The 17,703-nt window shown below is 40.9% G+C and overlaps 1 protein-coding gene across 1 annotated transcript in view; it reads right to left on the bottom strand.

Moving 5' to 3' along the window:
* Window positions 1–17,703, bottom strand: part of cerk (ceramide kinase) — a 51,598-nt gene that overhangs the window by 4,814 nt on the left and 29,081 nt on the right. Inside the window, exons 6-11 of the mRNA XM_085375663.1 lie at window positions 16,714–16,859; window positions 10,576–10,650; window positions 10,288–10,440; window positions 8,515–8,620; window positions 8,172–8,251; window positions 4,251–4,456 (exon numbers count right to left, since the gene is read on the bottom strand). Coding sequence (XP_085231789.1) covers window positions 4,251–4,456; window positions 8,172–8,251; window positions 8,515–8,620; window positions 10,288–10,440; window positions 10,576–10,650; window positions 16,714–16,859 — 766 coding nt within the window. The remainder of the gene's footprint in view (window positions 1–4,250; window positions 4,457–8,171; window positions 8,252–8,514; window positions 8,621–10,287; window positions 10,441–10,575; window positions 10,651–16,713; window positions 16,860–17,703) is intronic.

The following is a 17,703-nucleotide window of genomic DNA, read 5'->3' as shown; positions in this document are numbered from 1 at the left end:
ATTGCAGGTTCTTGTGCATCTTCTGACCTCTGCATGACCTCATTTTGTGCACCATATTTCCCCAGTCATACAGGAAGCTGTTTGCACTTCACTGACTGTTAGATTTGTGTTGTGCTGTCATTTTTTCCCCCGCCTGCTCATTTCTTTATGTGTACTATAAGACACACGCTCCCTGTCATTCTTCATTTCCATTTGCTGTGCAAATGTACAAACCATTCATATGCAACACAAACCCCAGGAAACAATGCCGCTGTTGTGTTGTACATTATCATTGTCGTTATTATTAAATCCTTTATTTGAACAGTCTCACTGATATTGCAATCTCTTTTTCCAGCTATATATCAAAACTGCACTTTATGAGTGATCACAAATCAAGAACAACGTTGAAATATCCCAGAGACTGCTTTGTTTTCCTCAATTATAGCGAAGTATTTAAATCCAGTTTTTTCAAGTTCGGCATGAATAACACGCACAGCTCAAGTTAAAGTGTCCTGTGACCCGATATTCTAAGCACCGTCTTTAAATTTGATTAAGGAGCAGAGGCAAGCAGGAAGTCTTTGCAGCAGGGCCTTGTAAATAAACATGATAGAGAGGACCCCCCCACTTTTCCATACACGATGCCACAGCGAGTAAGAAAAGAATCGCCTGTAATAAATCGTGATGGACCGTGACACACAGAATCGAGGCTTCCAGGTGGATAAGAAGCATGCATACAAACAATATCACCGTAATCAAGTGCAGACAAAACAGTGGATTGTACACTGACCTTACGATCTGCGAATGAGAAACAGGATTCGTTTCTGTATAAAAACCCATGAAAGGCCCTTTATGCTGTTTCACTTTTCTAAAATACCCCTGCGATCTTTCAAAGCCCAGCAGGTGCCCATCACTGCAGGAACCTGGGCAAGTGTGGTAGTGGGAACGCAGACGGGTCCCATGACTTTGTCAAGGTCCTCGTTGATCTCTGTCTACACTGCCCCAAACCAAAACTTCTGTTTCCTGAAGATTTCTCAAACTGATGGATCCATCAGGAGAAACTTGGAGTTCACCATCTAGTTCAACATGCATACTGGAGGAGCTGGGGATCAAACCACTGACATTCTGATTGGTAGGTGCCCCATTCAGGGCAGGGATAGCTCAGTAGGTAGAGTGGTGGCCCCATGATTGGAAGATCGGGGGTTCAAATCCACTGAACGGCTACCCTGAGGCACCCCTGAGCAAGATGCCGTCCCTACACACTGCTCCCCAGGCGCCCAATTGCTGCCCACTGCTTCACTGAGTGAATGGGTTAAATGCAGGGAGGAATTTCCCCACAGGGATCAATAAAGTATACATTATTATTATTCTACCACCTGAGCCACAGCCCCATCCAGTGATCAGAGAATCCCATTTTCCTGAAAAATTACACTTAAATTTAGTTTACAGGCTCCTTGTGTGTAGAGTAAACATTGTATTTTTCCTACTGTCTTCTTACGGAACGTCCTTATATCAACATGTGGGCCTTTTTTCCATCTTTTTCCAGTGACAGATGTAAACAGGCAAAAGGGAGAGATGCGGGTCAGATAACATGCAAGTGCATGAAAACTGTGTGAATGCTGGAGGAGTGAAGGAAAAGAGAAAAGAAAGATGAAAAGAAATTATTTTGTCAAAAATCCCCTTTCATCTCCGTCAGTGTTGCAGAAAGCGCACGGACAGAGCTGAACCTATTTTCTTAAACTTCACAGGGTGCCACTTTCTCTCTAAACTCCTCTCTGTTTTGTCTTGCTTTCTTTCTGTACCTTCCTCCCCTCTCTTTCTGACCCTCTCTCATCCTGAAAGTGGAGTGAAAGCCATTTATTTCACATCAGACCCGCTTTATGACTGCAGCCGCTTTGCATTCATGCTGGATGGTCTGCCTAAAAGGCTTTCTGACAAGGCCATGAATACGCTTAGTGGCTTCTCACTCCTTGTTTCTCTCTGCTTGGCTGGACAGTGATGCTGATATTAGCTGAACTCTGACGCAAAGTCCCGATCACCCTACTCATACTCGTCTCCTGTTCTGTGCCGCAAGTAAAGCGGCAAAGACAGCCTAGAGATGCAGCATGTCATCATTTTTCGTTGCCATTATCACATTCAGACATCTGCGATTCCTGGACGGTGGTTAACGAGACTTCTTTTCTTTTCCTTACACAGCTGTGACAAGTGAGTGTGTAATATAAAACAAGCTTTAAACAGCAATGCTAGCTTATCAAGCTCAAATAGCCAGGGCTAACATGCTCTCTGAAACATACTTCTATGTCAACATCTACTTACTACGATGATCGTAGCATGTGTGTGTGTATATATATGGACCTGTATGTACCCGTACCTCCTTAACAGACGGGCAAACAAACTAACCCCCCAGAAAAAATGTGCAAACTCCATCACACACACACAGCAGTTATTAATGTCTCTATGTTTTTAAAATTTCCCTTATGTGCCATTCAATGTGTGTTGCCCGTATGCAACACACTCGAATTTAGTTCGAGTTATCATTAAACACAGAATTTAAAACATTCTGTGTAATCATGTAAAACAAACCAGTTGCTTGATTTGCAAACATTAAAAGGGAGGGAAATGTTGAAAACTGCTAAATAAACATCATGTATCATTTCATTAATAATTAAAACGAAGTGAAAATTCTGTTTGTTTTGTACCTTTACTTTGTAAAGGTGATTGAATGATCCGTGAATAAAAACGGAGCGGCATTAGTTGCACAGTCATTCAAACTGAATTCCCCAGCTCATGGAATAATAATGGCCATCTTATTAGTACCATATATTCAATGTTTTTAATGATAATTATTTTTTTAAATTAAGACACTGTGGTACTCTTGGTAATAGTGGTATTTGATTAGAATTGATAGTTGCTGATTGTTTGGAAAAGTTTCTGATTGACAAATAAATATTCATTAGTTACATTGTTTGTTGTTGAAAACAGAAACAAAGAGCGACTTCTCCATTTGGGAAATTGGGACAATCGAGCATCGCGCTACCGTTTGCTAATTAGACCCAGACAAATCGGAGGTAATAGATAAACAGAACCAAACTGTGTCCCATTGCTAATATCTTGCTTTTGACTCTCAGCGTTTGGATTATAGCATTCAGGGGAAATCCTCAGCAGTCAAAGTCATTTTAATTCCTACATTCAGCAGCATTGCCAGTGAAGGCTGGTAATTTTATGTTGTGCATGCACATTTCTCTGAGTCATCTAGATGCTAAAATATTTAATTGGGACTGGAGACACGCTTCGTGTCACTCGGAGCAGCAAAATCTTTCCCTTTGCTTGATAATTTCACTGTAACAGCACCCGCCTCTGCGCTCTGCTCTGAATACCATGTTCTTTACTTTATCATCATCGAAATGTTTGCCTTTCTGTGCCGCTGTATAATGTCAACTTTAAAACTGGAAATCTATCAAATCATCGAATCAAACCACATCACAGGTAATATTTTACCTTTGTGATTTAAATATCAGGGCACAACTGAAAAGGAAAATCTGACATTTAGAAATCGCCTCACAATGCCGGCTTGGGCTAAAAACACTGGAAATTCACACTTTTACCAAGGAAGCCGGTGCAGATAAAATTACTTGAGATCCCTCTGAATGGGATAAACTTCCTGTGGTCCTTCCTGAGGTAATTATTACTAATCACTAGACTACCCCTGGTAATACTTGTGCCATCCTGTGAGGGCATTAGTCTGGTATGAGCCTGCTCTCCCATACAGTGTATCCCTGATGCAGCGATTACCGGTGCCTCTTTGGACTAGGGTGGAGGTTATTTATGATACGTGGGAAGGCATAAGGGCTAAGGCATTTGAACTAAAGTGAACCAGAGTTGAGAAATTGAGCAGAGTCAGCAAAGGGAGGTGCTAGCACAGCAAGTGGGCAAACTCTTCCTTCTGCTTACTCGATTACAGGCTCAACACACTCAATCCATCTGTGCACAGACTGGAAAGTCATCATGTTGAACTCGATGCTGTGCGTAGTGTTTAACACGATGATTGACAGAGGACTGCTTCACTGTTATCTGAAGATTCCTTCTGTTATCCCTGCTGGATCCGAATTGCAGTCTTTTCCATTCAGTAAGATTACGCACAGCATGCCCCGCGCTTTACATTTATCGACAGTTTAGGCATATTAGGGGAAAAGCATCTTAACTGCTGCATGCCTATTCGGTAATAGCAAGTGCATTGAGATTTGATTGCACACAGCGCAGCTGCGTACGCCCACCTGATCGTCTTTGTTGGTGTGTCGAAGAAGGTGTTTGAAGAAGTCCAGGCGGGAGCAGTTCCTCACCAGGATCAGGTCTGCATTGCCGTCAGCGAGGTGGGCGAAGGGTGACAGGCCTTTTGGACTTCGAGGACAAGCGCAGCTCATGTTGGCTGCGTTAATGGCAATAAACTTTCCATGGATCTCATTCCAGTCACTGCTGTCATCTGAAACCAACATCAACACATTTAGGTTTACAAGTAAGAACAGACTAGATGAGGTGAAGTCATTCATACACAGATGTTACTCCTCAAGCTGCAGTTCCTCTGATGGCCACTTGAGGCTGGCTCCAAAGGTGAGTCAATCCACACAGACTGATGTTAAAGTGCACGACTTTAGCTATAAAAAGAACGTCTTTGCAGCCCGTTTACATACACTTTTCCCCTTCTTAACATCTTTAAGGCAGTGTATTTTTTTTTTTTAAATGACCCACCTGTTTGGATTTAGTTTGGGTGTAGCCACTTTGACCGTCACGTGTGTCAACAGAAGATAAAACTGTTTCAGCAGTCTGTTGCTCAGCGCTGACTAAAAGATATGTGCGTCTGCGAAGTGCACCTATACAGTTTATGGTTGCAGTTTGCAAGCCAACTTGGAAGTCAGCAAATATGGTGCTTTATATAAGTGTGTTAGGTGTTACATGCAGTCTGATTGCAAAACTGTGGGCACAAAGCAGCTTAAGCTGCAAATTGTTCTGTGACACTTGCAAAGTAAACTTACATGTAAACACTATTAAATTGTGCGATTACTGTTGATTTGCATTACCTGTAATGCAAAACAACCATAATTACCCTTTTGTGATCGTAAGAGGCACGCAACCCAAACAGTACTTTTCACTTTAAACACACCTTTGCAGAAGAGTTCAGTTTCATATCAATGCAGCAGAGAGATATACTGCCTTTAACTCAGAGTTACGTGAACTTTACGCATGGCAGTCTTCTCCAATGAAGTTTGGACACCTAAGCATAAATTCGTCCAAATTTCCAGAATTACTCCTGGAATTACTTTGGTAGAGCGTGCAGGAGATGGGCCACTTCTCCTCTCCAGCTCCTCACCTGACACACCTGCTCCATTTCCACACAAGCGCAACTGGACATCAAATAGGTTTACACACTAGGAAGCTGGCATTTGTTGTGTTTGAAAAGAATCTTTGCTACCAAGGTCAACAGTGAGTTCAGCGAGTTTCATTCAGTTGCACATTTCTAACTTTTGATTGCTGGATGTCAGCATCTTTCTCCTTAAAACCTTTAAAAACTTGACTTGGTTTCCAGTATTCCATATGAGGTTGCCAAATGTGTAGTAATCCATTGCACTGCTGAACCACACTACAGAGCTCCAAAGCTGCCGGTGCTGTATGCTCCAAATAACCACACTCACTTTTATTTAAGTGCACTCCACTTGGAATTAAATGTGTCATGTTGATGGAGGGAAATGGTGAGTTAGCAGCAAAAAACTAAAAAAATCAAGTGGTGGTGAATGAGAAAAAAAAAATACTTTTTTCACAACCCCGCCTCAAGCGGTCGAAGGTAATCTTTTAAAAGTGTGAGGTTATCAGTTTGCTTTTGTCCATTTGTGCTTTTGCTTAACTTCTTCTGCTGTCTCTGCAATATTCAAACTCCTCCATGTGACATTGAGACTTAAACAAGCAAACCTTGAGCTGAAGAGATTTTAAGTTCACTGGAACTTTACCTGCAATTCGGCTGCAGCTCTGCCACATTTGCAAAAAACGCCACATTTAATTTCGTTTTGGAGAATTCTGAAAACCTCAAGCTATGTACTTGTACAACTGAGATAAGAGATGGAAAAAAACCCTCATTGAGCTTGTCCAGAAGGGTCCATTATCAAGCTGAAATGAATAATCTGTGCACCATCAGGTATGTGGGTTTGAAATATTTTCTGCATTTTGCTAAGTCTTTATGAGTCCTGGGGTTAAGCTCCAAGCTTGTCACAGAGCAATAGTGATGCTGATGAGGGTCCATTAAGATCCAGATGTCTTGGCAGCCGTTCTCAGTGCAGCTACCCCGCTGACTGAGCCAAGATAGAAACTTCCCCGCCGACACCAATCTACCAAGGCTGCGAGTCTTCCGCTACGAAACGCAATTAAGCACGACGAGGAAGTCGTACAAAGGTGGAAGGCTGATGGGTTAACCGCGAGTTTGCTCGTTATGATTAAATGGCACGCGTGGCCTCCCATACCGCGAATGACAGACGCGATGGTTGCACTTCACAAATCACCACTCTGTTCCTCCGAGATTAGTGGCTGTTTACTTGTGCGATGGCGTATCAAAGACACAGTGCTATCACCCACGGGACCGCCGGTGTCTGTCACCAGGGTGATAGTCGCTGCAGCAAGCTGGAAAAAAGTGATCACAGACATCCAAATTAGCATCTGACTGCTCCGCGAGCACCTCAGAGGGAAAATTATGTGATCTCGGAAAGCAAAACGATTCATTACCCACCCCCCCAACACACATAGACACACACACACACGTTGCAAAAGCAAACTTACAGAGGTGATAACGCGAACCAATGATAACAAGCCCACCGAGGCTACTTTAAAACAACAGTATTCTAATTGGAAAGCAGTGATGTAAAAGTTAAAGAACAACAACAAGACATCCAACGGTGGACTGTAGGCTCTGCGTTTGGAGAATGTTTCCAAATGAGTGTTTGCTTTTGCAGGAGAGGCTGGCTCATTTGCAGTGAGGGAGTGTGTCGTGCCTCATTGATTTAGCAGTTGTCTGAGATTTCCCTCACCAGAGAAGAAGACAGGAAGAAGAGAAAAAAAAAAAGCACAAAACAAACAGCAGCAGTGGCATGAGGCAAAAGCCCCTGTCAGCGCTGGCAGAGCCAAATTTTGTTCTGATTAGTGGAAACTGGTCACACGGCCCGCACAGATACACAAACAGGTTGCGCTTGCTTTTATATTTAAAACAGGCGAAAAATTAAAAAAAATATAAACACAAACACTCCAGAGGAGCCCTGAGTGCCAGATAGCCAAGAGAAGATACTGCTGAATTTAACATCCTGACACTAATTAGAGAACACACACGCACAGATCATCTGCAGCTCAGAGTACACACTAACACACACTAACACAGGAGTCAGTATTTCATCTGGCTCCAGAGGGCTTCTGCTGCGGTGTCGCGGTTTTGAGAGGGTTGGGGGTAATAAAGTGTGTGTGTACGTGTGCAAATGGTCAGAGGGAGAGCAGGAGGTGGCTGTCGTCCTCGGTCCTGTGCAGACAGAAAGAGTCCGACTGGGAACATGTAACCTCGCAAAGTAGGCGCGAGGGCTGGTTGCTGGAGATTCGGTAAATCAATAGGTTAAAAAGGAAAAAAAAAAGAAAAAAAGAAGGCGGCTCCGGGGGGGCACAACAGGGGAGCTATGCACTGTCACTAAAAATCACTTTACGTTTTCTCATCAATAACTCATCAAGAATCTCATCAAGAATTTTGCCGTGCTGCGGGAGAGAAAGAGGAAGAAGAAAAAGGAGAAGAAAAAAAATCAACCCAACAGAAAACCCAGGAGCGAAATGTTGCGAGGGAGAAGATGACGCGGTTATTTACACTCAGTCCACCTCAGGTACTTAATCTTTCGCAGAAAAAGAGAGAAAAATGCAAATCTTCCCCTGTTTTATGTGTACGACTTCAAGGGAAAAGACAGCCAGCGTGGGATTGTCTCCTCTCCTCTTTTCCCCCTTCTTCTCCTGTCTCTATTCTTAAAACTACAGCCTGTAAAAATACTCATTTTCACATGTATCAGAAGCCTGGCAATGGTTTCAAACTAGACAAACAAGCAGATAACGAGGTAGAGAAATGAGAAATGCACTTTTTCCTGTGTGATTAAGGCGGTACATTTCTAGTAATAAACCCGAACCCGTACCTTTGCCTGGCTTTTCCTTCTCCTCCGACACATCGCTGTGCGTGTCTTTTGATGAGCGGTTGTGCTGACAGATGCTGCACCTGAAATATCAGCGACACTTTGATTAAAACATCAGTCTCCCTGCTGACATTCCAAACTTTAACAAGCCTAAATGATGCATTTGATAGGAATGCATTCGGTCCATCTGAAACCCGGCTCGGCTTATAAGTCTAAAGCCTTTTGTAGCTCGGTCATGTCACATTTTACGCTACAATAAGTTGTCGAGTTACACAGTGATGGCACTTTTTGGAAAAGGATGAAACTTTCCTGAAAACCCGAAATAAAGCGATAGCTTTTCATTTACCCGGATCGACACTGCAGCTTGTCCCTCGGATTCCCCACGTCGTCCTCGGCGGGGAGGAAAGAGACTGTGCCCTCGTAGTAGTTGTGGCTCAGAAAGGTTTTCACACCTGGAAAGGAGACACAGTCAGTGTGAGTGCAGAATCCAAATGTGCCGTGTGTTTTATTTTGTTGTGCTTAATTTCAACCTGAACTCTTTTTTTTTTTTTAAGGTTTTACTAGAAAAACAAACAAACAAAACACAACACATCAGCTTTCACTTTTTAGGCAAGTATGTAACCCCCTACCCTGCAGAACCACTTTATTGATCACTGTTGATTACTGCATAAAAGTTTGATTTTTAAAAACCAAAAAAAACCCAAAACCTTTCTAGCTTATTGCATTCATATTATTTATTAATTGCACAATTCTCTTGCACAATGTCACTTTCTTCTGTAACTTCATTTTGATTTTCTGTAGTTGTATTTGTAAAGTTTTTGCACTCCCTCACAGCATAAGGCACTCACAGTGCTCCTGTGGCACTTTTACTTTAACTATGCTGTTTATTTATTGTAGGCTGCACTACCTTTTATTCTTTATCCTGCTGCTGCAATACAATTATTTCCCTTGTGGGTTCATTTGTCTACCTATACTAACTACCTGTCCATCCATTCATCCACCCATCGGTCTCTTATTGCATCACCATATCAAATGCTGGCACTGTGTCCGAGCAAATATGCAAAGGGTGTTGTTTGGTCTTTGCTGCTATCGCATGCAGAGTTGTGTCAATATTTAGAGTTTATTATATACTCCTCCTACAAATGATCATAACTGCCAAATTGTGACACCTGTAAGGATGCTGTGTTAAACGTGAACACAATAAAGGTGTTATTGTTATTTTTAAACAGGGCTAAACCTAAGTGATTTAACTTTGGTCAAGTTTTCCATTTGGGAACACGTCTAGACAGCTTCCAGTGTGGATGCTATCTTAGCCTCCTTCTGTCCACTTGCGCTGTGCGCTGTGCGATTTTACGATAATCCTCAAATGGCAAAAGAGCGAACATCAAGCTGTCTTTCAAATTGACTTGAATTTTGCTTGGAGGATCATTGTTGGTGAGAGCCGGGCCTACAGCTACATCTAAGCACTTTTCTGCAGTTCACAGTGGAATGGTCCACAGTTTCCAAGCCCAACGGTAGCCCGAACCACTTCCATGTGAGTCCTTCCACTCCTTGAAATTGAAAATCAATGACCATTCTGACACACAGCACACATCACAGGCACCAAGTACACTGGGACATAACATGACTAGAGAACATTTTGATCACACCTCATTTTTTTGTGCATACCTGCAACCAGGAAGTGTAAATTAAAGTAAAAAGATGAGTTTAAATTTATGGATTTCTATTTTGGATAAGTGGAGCTCAATTTTTGTGGATGAAAATTGCTTATTTCTATTCAGCTGGCTCTAGTTTAGTTTCCTATCTGTCATCATAGCGTTGAAGCCTAGACAAAAAAAAACAATAATAATAAAAATAATAATAATAGTAACAATAACAATAATATGTAGAGGTTTCTGCAGACCATCTCATCTAATCATGGTGTTAGGAAAACTGTTGATCCTGCTGCTGATGTCTGGACCCTTTACAAAGCCAGCAAGCCCTGGGATGAACTCCAGGTTAAATCTTTTTTAAAACAATTCATTGTGAGATTGATAGCGTTTAAGAACAGTGAGCCAAGAGTTAAAAATAAAAGGTTAAATGATCTAGGCAGATTTTAGAAAACTGATGGCCCACATACCTGCCAGGTCGTATCTGGCAGGGCCAAGCCATCTGTTCCTCTCACTGTCTGAAAGCACATCTCCATAGAAGCCGTAGCCAAGCAATGAGACTGAGTATCTGAGAAAGACGTCATTGTGATGAACTGAACACACATCCATTGGCTGCGAATCACCTGTTGAGATAGTCAAACAAACAAAAAAACAACAACACAAAAAATAACATGAATATGAAACTAAAATTAGTCTAATCTTTCAAAGGTTGTTGGTTCTTGTAAGTTTTTCATATTCTTTCAGCAATTTCCACTCACCCACAACGATGTGTAAAGCAGAAGTAACTGGATCGTTGGTTCCCACTGTAGCAAAGCAGATACAGTCAGTAGACCCTGTTGGGTTACGGAAACAAAGATGCGCTCCGGTTAAAGAAATAAAAATGACATACTTCTATAATTTACCAGAAGGTTGTATCCTCTCTTTGTTTGTCTGGGTTTTCAAAGATGTGGATACATCTAATCAGTGGCTCTGGAGTGTAGTGGTTTATACAATCAACTAATAAGTCAACGGTCCCTTTCCTGCTAATTATGCTTATATTTAATAATGAAAAAAGCACATCTTATTCTTTATGCTTTGTTTTTTGTTTTTTTTGTTTTTTTACGTGCCAGCATTGGTTTGGTTGTTTGATGCATCTTAGTCTACGTTCACACTGCAGGCAAAAGCGCATCAAATCCGATTTTTTTGACCCTATGCGACCCATATCCGATCATGGTATGACAGTGTGAACGGCACAAATCCGATATTTTCAAATCCGATCTGGGTCACTTTTGTATGTGGTACTGAATCCGATACATATCCGATGTTTCAGAAAGCGACTGCTGTGTGAACGGTCATGTCGCATTAAATCCGTCTTTTACGTCACTGACACAAGACAGACGCCAATTATCAGCGCCTGAGAAGACATCGCGAACGCTTCCTGAACTTAAAGCAAAAATTGGGAAACATGAAGTCCGAAGTCTTTATATTAAGGGCCATCAGTCAAACAATATTGTTTGCTCTGGGTCTAAACAGAGCGCGTTGTGTGTGACGTCTTCTTTTGCACATGCGGGCCGCTTTGAGCGTTCACACTAGAGCGCGTTTGCTGTCGCATTTTATTTGTAGTGTGAACGAGCAGACAAAAAAAAAAATCGGATTTGATCAAAAAATCGGAATTGAGCATTAAGACCTGCAGTGTGAACGTAGCCATAGTAACTGTCACCATGCCAGTGTCCGGCAGCCTCGCCTCTGTCAGTGCGCCCCAGGGTGGCTGTGGCTACAATGTAGCAGCCATCACCAGTGTGTGAATGTGTGTGTGAATGGGTGGATGACTGGATATGTAAAGCGCTGATGGGTACTCTGTCATGAACGCCTTCCAGCTAATCAGAAGAGACTGTGTAGCAGCTTAGCAGACACTGTTGGCACTTAAGTTTTCCAAGATGCTGATAGTGTGTGTAAAACATACTCTCATAAATTAAATCAGTCCTTACACATCATAAGCAGGGTCACGTCTCTCAAATCTTTGACCAAGTGAAGGGAATTTAGTTGAATAATTTCACTAGACGGAAGCAAGGAGACATCGTAGTCATAAATTTAACTGATCGGATAGCTCCAGGCTCCAGGCTATCATCAGCTCTCTTCAAGCAACAAATGAGGGATAAGAGGCATCCCCGCTTTGTGAGAAATGTTGAGTTTGACATTAAATCTTTCAACTTGAGAGGTAATCAGCCAGTATCTCTCTTTCTGCACCACATGGTGTAATTTCAGACCTATCTGCCCTACTTTGATCATCCTCAAGTGGTAATATAGACCTACTGCCACTGATGAAAGACAGAGAGCGCGAGCAAGAGAGCAAAGAGAGGAGAGTGAAATCTAACCAGTGATGTTTGGAGCTGGCTCACAGAAGCGTGACAGGGAAGATCAGGCCTGTCATTCAGTAGCGGACACACAGATGAGTATGAAGATGAGCTCCCTCTCTTGCTTTTTCTGACTTTCTATGAATATCACTTATCTGGCCTTTGCTTCTTCCCCTCCGAGCTTCATAATCACATCCGAAACACTTTCCGATTGCTCCTGACAGCCCTGCACTGCCTGCTATTTTGCTGAGCATAAAAAAGGTGACATGTGCCATTTCAGTCTTCTAAAGCTACTCCGTAAAAGCCAGCTGACTTTGAATGAATATAACTGCTGCACACAGATCTTCAATGATGTTTAGTGCTCAGATCTTCAATGTTTTATTCCCCTTAAGTTGCTCAACCACAATAGCTTGCTGGCATATTCTGAGGAGAGAGCATAAACTGTCGCAAGGCAAATCCTCAGTGGAGATGCTCCATTTTTTATCTGTGTTTCCCCTAAAACTGTCTTGCCAGTAAAATCATCTCAGCAGTTAGATCATCTTTGTCTCTGGGAAAACAATGGACGCTAGATGCTTTTAAGAGCTGCTCCAAAAAGGATATTTTAGCTGTTTCAATCCTCAGTACATGAATATATTCATGGCTGCACTGGCAGTATCTTAAAAACAGCCTCAAACCAAAAAAAGCAGACCTTTGATTTAAAATATTTGTTTTTTTTTTTAATCAAAATTGTCTAATTTGTGTTACCTGAAAATGTTTCCAGTAGCAAAGAAAACTAAATGAACAAATTAAGTGTTCAGTTGAGATAGATGCTGACACCCAACTGTAGTTAGTTCATACTACATTTAGCACAATAAAGCAGCAGTGTCCCATCAGGGCAAGCAAGGGAAGGACTGCTTGTCCAGTGAAATCTATAAATAGTCATCAGTTAAAACTCAAGTAAATTCAATCTCTATTCTTTCATCTCAAACAGTGTTCTGTCTCATAAGTTTGCCCCTTTTGCATCCACTGTTTAAATTACTGTCATGTTGTTGGGCTTTTGTCTCAGGAAGCAGGATTAACTCTGCTTAATTCGGATTTCACTTGAATCTGTATTATATGTACATTTCATGGGTGTGTCCACTACCTGGTGTTAAAGGGCTGGAGCTGAGCAGGCTGAGAGACCAGCAACTTTTTCTGGTTGTTCTGTTGCACATTAAGGATAAACATCTAGTCTGTGATGGGAGAATTATCTGAGACTAGCAAGACAAACTGCTCGTCTCTGGTCCCCGCGGGCTGAGATCAGTTATGATCTATGCATTTATTACAGTAACAAACAAGTTTCCTCTCGTTAACCACTGACATGTTTGATGTAGAGGATTTAGAAAACTTTTTTTTATTAATAGGCAGGTTGACCAGCTGCAGACTTCAAGTACACTTTTAGATTTAGTAACTCTGAAATCACTTAGTTGACTGAACGACAGTTAAGTGTAACCAGCTGTTTAACTAATTTTTCATTAATATTTTTAATCCTTCAGTAGATACTGACAGTTAACCATGTCACCCAATGCTCAAGGCTTTTTTTATTTAGCCGTTTTGTTATTTATACATTTCAATATACTTTAACAGCAGTCGTGTTTTTCTGGACTTATTACACATAACGTCCTTGGGGATTATTAAAGTATTCTGATTCTTATTAGAGATATGAGGTCCTCACATGAAGCCACTACAAACACTTTTTATAGAATATAATGCATTACTACCATTAAACAGTATGTAAAGCATTACACTGAACTTAACCTTACACAACTGCAGCAATAATAAAACCCATATACAGTGGGGCAAAAAAGTATTTATTTTCCACCCTAATTTACGAATAAATTCTTTACAAATCCTACCATGTGATTCATGGATTTTTTTTTCACATTCTGTCTCTCACAGTTGAAGTGTACCTCTGGTGCAAATTACTGACCTCTGTCATCATTTTAAGTGGGGGAACTTGCACAATCGGTGGCTGACTAAATACATTTTTGCCCCACTGTAACAGTCATGGGGAACATTTTTCTGCAGTATAACAGTGGTTATGTTCAGTACTTTACAGTTTTATGTGTACTAAGATGTGTGGTATAGCTACTAAAGGAATGGTTTTAATACATTTCTTCTTCAATCATCCTTGTCAGCTAATGGTAAATATTTTAAGTATAATAGTAATAATATTTTTAAATTCTTCAACCAGGAAGGCATGCAGAAAGCTCAAAATTTCCATGCAGTGTGCAGCATAAATAAAAGAATAAAAGAGAGGCTGAACTAAATCATGAAACGCTATATGTTAGTGGTTTAAGATCTATTATTCTTTTTGGATATTCATCATCTCTCTTTGCTTTTCTGTATAAGTCACCCTGCACCACTGCAATCAAGTCTGTTCCTTTTATTGGATTTTATGAGAACTTTTTGTTTACTCCCCAAAAATCTAATGTTCGACTCTAGAGGAAGTATTAGAAAGCCACGGCTCAATGCTGAAATATACAGCATCTTCACTGGTGTTAGAAAACTACCTTTCCTGTGCATATAGGGTGTTACATATGACCACATTAACTCATTCACTGCAATTGACGGCTATAGACGTCAATGGCAGTGAATGAGTTAATAAATTAATTCAGGCATGGAGACAGAGTACAGCTGAGTTTCACCCACACCAGAGGAAAAGCAGTTTATAGCTCTGACTTTGTATTGAATGACCTTGTGAGTTCCATCTGCTAGCAAAAAAAAAAAGAAAAGAAAAGAAAAAAGAAACATCGATAGAAAAGTAGTGCAATAAAATGTGCAGGATGAGTGGGTAGGAAGGTGATACTCAGTATGCAAAACATGTATGTGTAGCAATGGGTGTGATTTTTAAAGTATGATGCATGTTTTCTTCATAAGAAATGAAACAAAAACAAACAAAAAAACAACAACTGTCCAGCAGATATGTTAAAAAAAAAGAACATTTGATTGAAAGTTCAGTGGTAATTCCACAAACAACTTTACAACCAATTCCTTTTAACTTTAGCCCACGGGTCAACTACCCACTCAGTAATGGTTCAAACATGTAAACAAATGCTTTCACCAGGTAGCCATGGGCCCCAACACCATTGTGTTATCTCAGCCAGTGACAGACATTCATTCAATATATACCAGAAATTTTAGAAAAAAGTGGAAATTACACACTTAAAATTTTAATTTATCTGCTTGTGTAAAATGACAAAAGTCCAAATTGTGCTTGTAAGTGGCCTAAAAATCACTTACTGTGTGCCCAGCAGCTTTTTAAAAACCTATGTCATTAACATCAAGCTGTGCACAGGATAGCCTCATGCACTGTATCTCTATCCTCATGAAGATTAAAGATTTAAAAATGTCACTCAGCACGTTTCCATTTATGGCACTTGGACTGATTGACCCTCTGCAGGCCCCTGTTGGGAGCTCCTACCCTGTTGCCATAGAGATCATTGCTTTTAACTCAGAAACCTGGGATGAGAGAGTGTGAAGTTATCGCAATTAGACTCTAAATCATGTTCTGGTGCGATTTAATGCATTTAAGACTTTTCTTTTAACTGTAGGACTACTTCAGTCCAATTTTATTTAAAAAAAAAATCATAACCATCCATCATCCAACTTGCTGTAACTCAAGTTAGTTGAGACAGCAGGACCTTATGAAAGAGTCACAATTGATTTCTGACAGCAGAGAAAAAACAAGTGTGACCTCAGTTCATTCAGCTGTGGGTTATGTCATGTGTAGACAGAACATAAAAAAAACATGGATTTTTCATTTGAGAACAAAAAATAAAAATTGTGTAGGCTAATCACAATGTCTCGGGGCGTTATGTTCTACAAAGGTTTGTGCTGCAAATATTGTAAAGTTGCAGGTTTTAAAAAGAAGACCTTGACTTCAGAAGTTGGTGTTTACCTGTGATTTTGTAGTTTTTCCATCAAAAAGAAAAACAAAAAAAACAGAAGAAAAACCCCCCAGAAAAAACAGACTAGAAAGTGACATCCATCCGCTCTTTTTAAAAACATCTTATTCAATCCAGGGTTACAGAGTAGATCGAGCCCATCTTAGCAATGGTGGGGAAGAGGCAGGACACATCCTGAATAGGTTGCTAGTACTAAAACATACAAAAAGTTGGCTACCTATAACATGCATGTCTTTGGACTGTGGGAAGAAGTCACATATCAGAGGCCCCAGTCAGTGGATTCTATCCCAGCCTTCTTGCCGTGAAGTGACAGTGCTAACCGCTGCTCCACTGATTTTAATACATTTCTAAATAATAAAGGCGACATTATTTTATCAAAATGTAGCTCAAACTTCAATGGAGCATAAGTTAGTGATGAGTTAGTAAAAATGTCTTCTGTCAATATTTGCATTTTTTTAAAATTAAAGTTTAACTTTTTTTTATTACATAAACTTCACTGGAAAAGTCTAATTTCATTTCAAATATTTATTTTGTGAAAAATAAGAGACTGAAGAGACTGATGCCACTCTGTCTGTACAATACATATAGAGCAGATTTCCCACGCATTTTTCATAATGACATGATTCCCAAAGCTCACCTGCAGGAATGATTCCTATCCGTAAAGAACATGGCACCAATTCAGCATCCGGTTGGTTCTGGTCAACACCGTGGTCATTTTGGGTCCTGGCAACCAGCCCGTGAAGGACCTCACTGAACATCCCATCTCCACCAACACACACCACCCTTGGCAGAAAAATGAAATCAACAATTCAGTAAGTGTTTGTGTCATGACTAGAGCTGGGCGATAGAACGATAACGATATGTATCGCGATATAACTTTTACTCGATAGAGAAATTAAGCTATCGCGATAGACCTCGCCGCTCTTGTCCTCTTAAAAAAAAAAAAAAAAAAGGGTCAGCCAATCCAAATCAAGTAGCGCAGAGCCGAACCAATCACAGCCGCAGCGTCACGTCGCGTGACTTGTTACGTACAGCACAAGTGCCACGCCGCACGTGTGTTTGTTTGGGAAGCAGCCAGCGGGTAATGGAGCCAGCGCATAATGGAGGAAATGAGTGTGCTGACTAGAAAAATCAACCGAGCGTGACCGAAGAGAAAACAGATGATGGTTCCAATGCCGGAGAGATTGTCGAACGGAAGAGCCATAGAAGTTCCGTAGTGTGAAGGTATTTCGGCTATTTCAAGTCTGACAAAAAACAGAGTAGCGTGCACTGTAAATTGTGCCGAAAGCAAGTCTGGAAATACAATAAACTGGTGCATGCGTCACACTGTGCGCCACGTTATTGTTTCGGTGAAATGAATTTCTACAATACTGTTACTGTTAATTCTACTCTCTGCAGTGTTTAAATGCTTACATATACACACAGTTACTGTCCCTCCACACACACGACTCGGTTCTGCTTCTATGCCCCAGCTTTGTTTCCTTTTTCCCACCGAGGCTTCTAGACTTCTGATTGGCCAACATTTCTGCACGGTTAGGAATCTAGCGCCACCTGCTGCTTTGGCATGTTCATAGCAGCGTTTTCCTTCATTTCTGCCTTTATGTGTGGACGGGATTATTTTTTAAAA

The sequence above is a fragment of the Diplotaxodon limnothrissa genome, linkage group LG17 (genome assembly GCF_057381915.1).
Source record: "Diplotaxodon limnothrissa isolate DT_005_m linkage group LG17, D_limnothrissa_male_GT1.1, whole genome shotgun sequence".
NCBI classification, from domain to species: Eukaryota; Metazoa; Chordata; class Actinopteri; order Cichliformes; family Cichlidae; genus Diplotaxodon; species Diplotaxodon limnothrissa.
The sequence above is the reverse complement of the archived record's forward strand: the minus strand, read 5'-3'. Positions and strand labels throughout refer to the sequence as shown.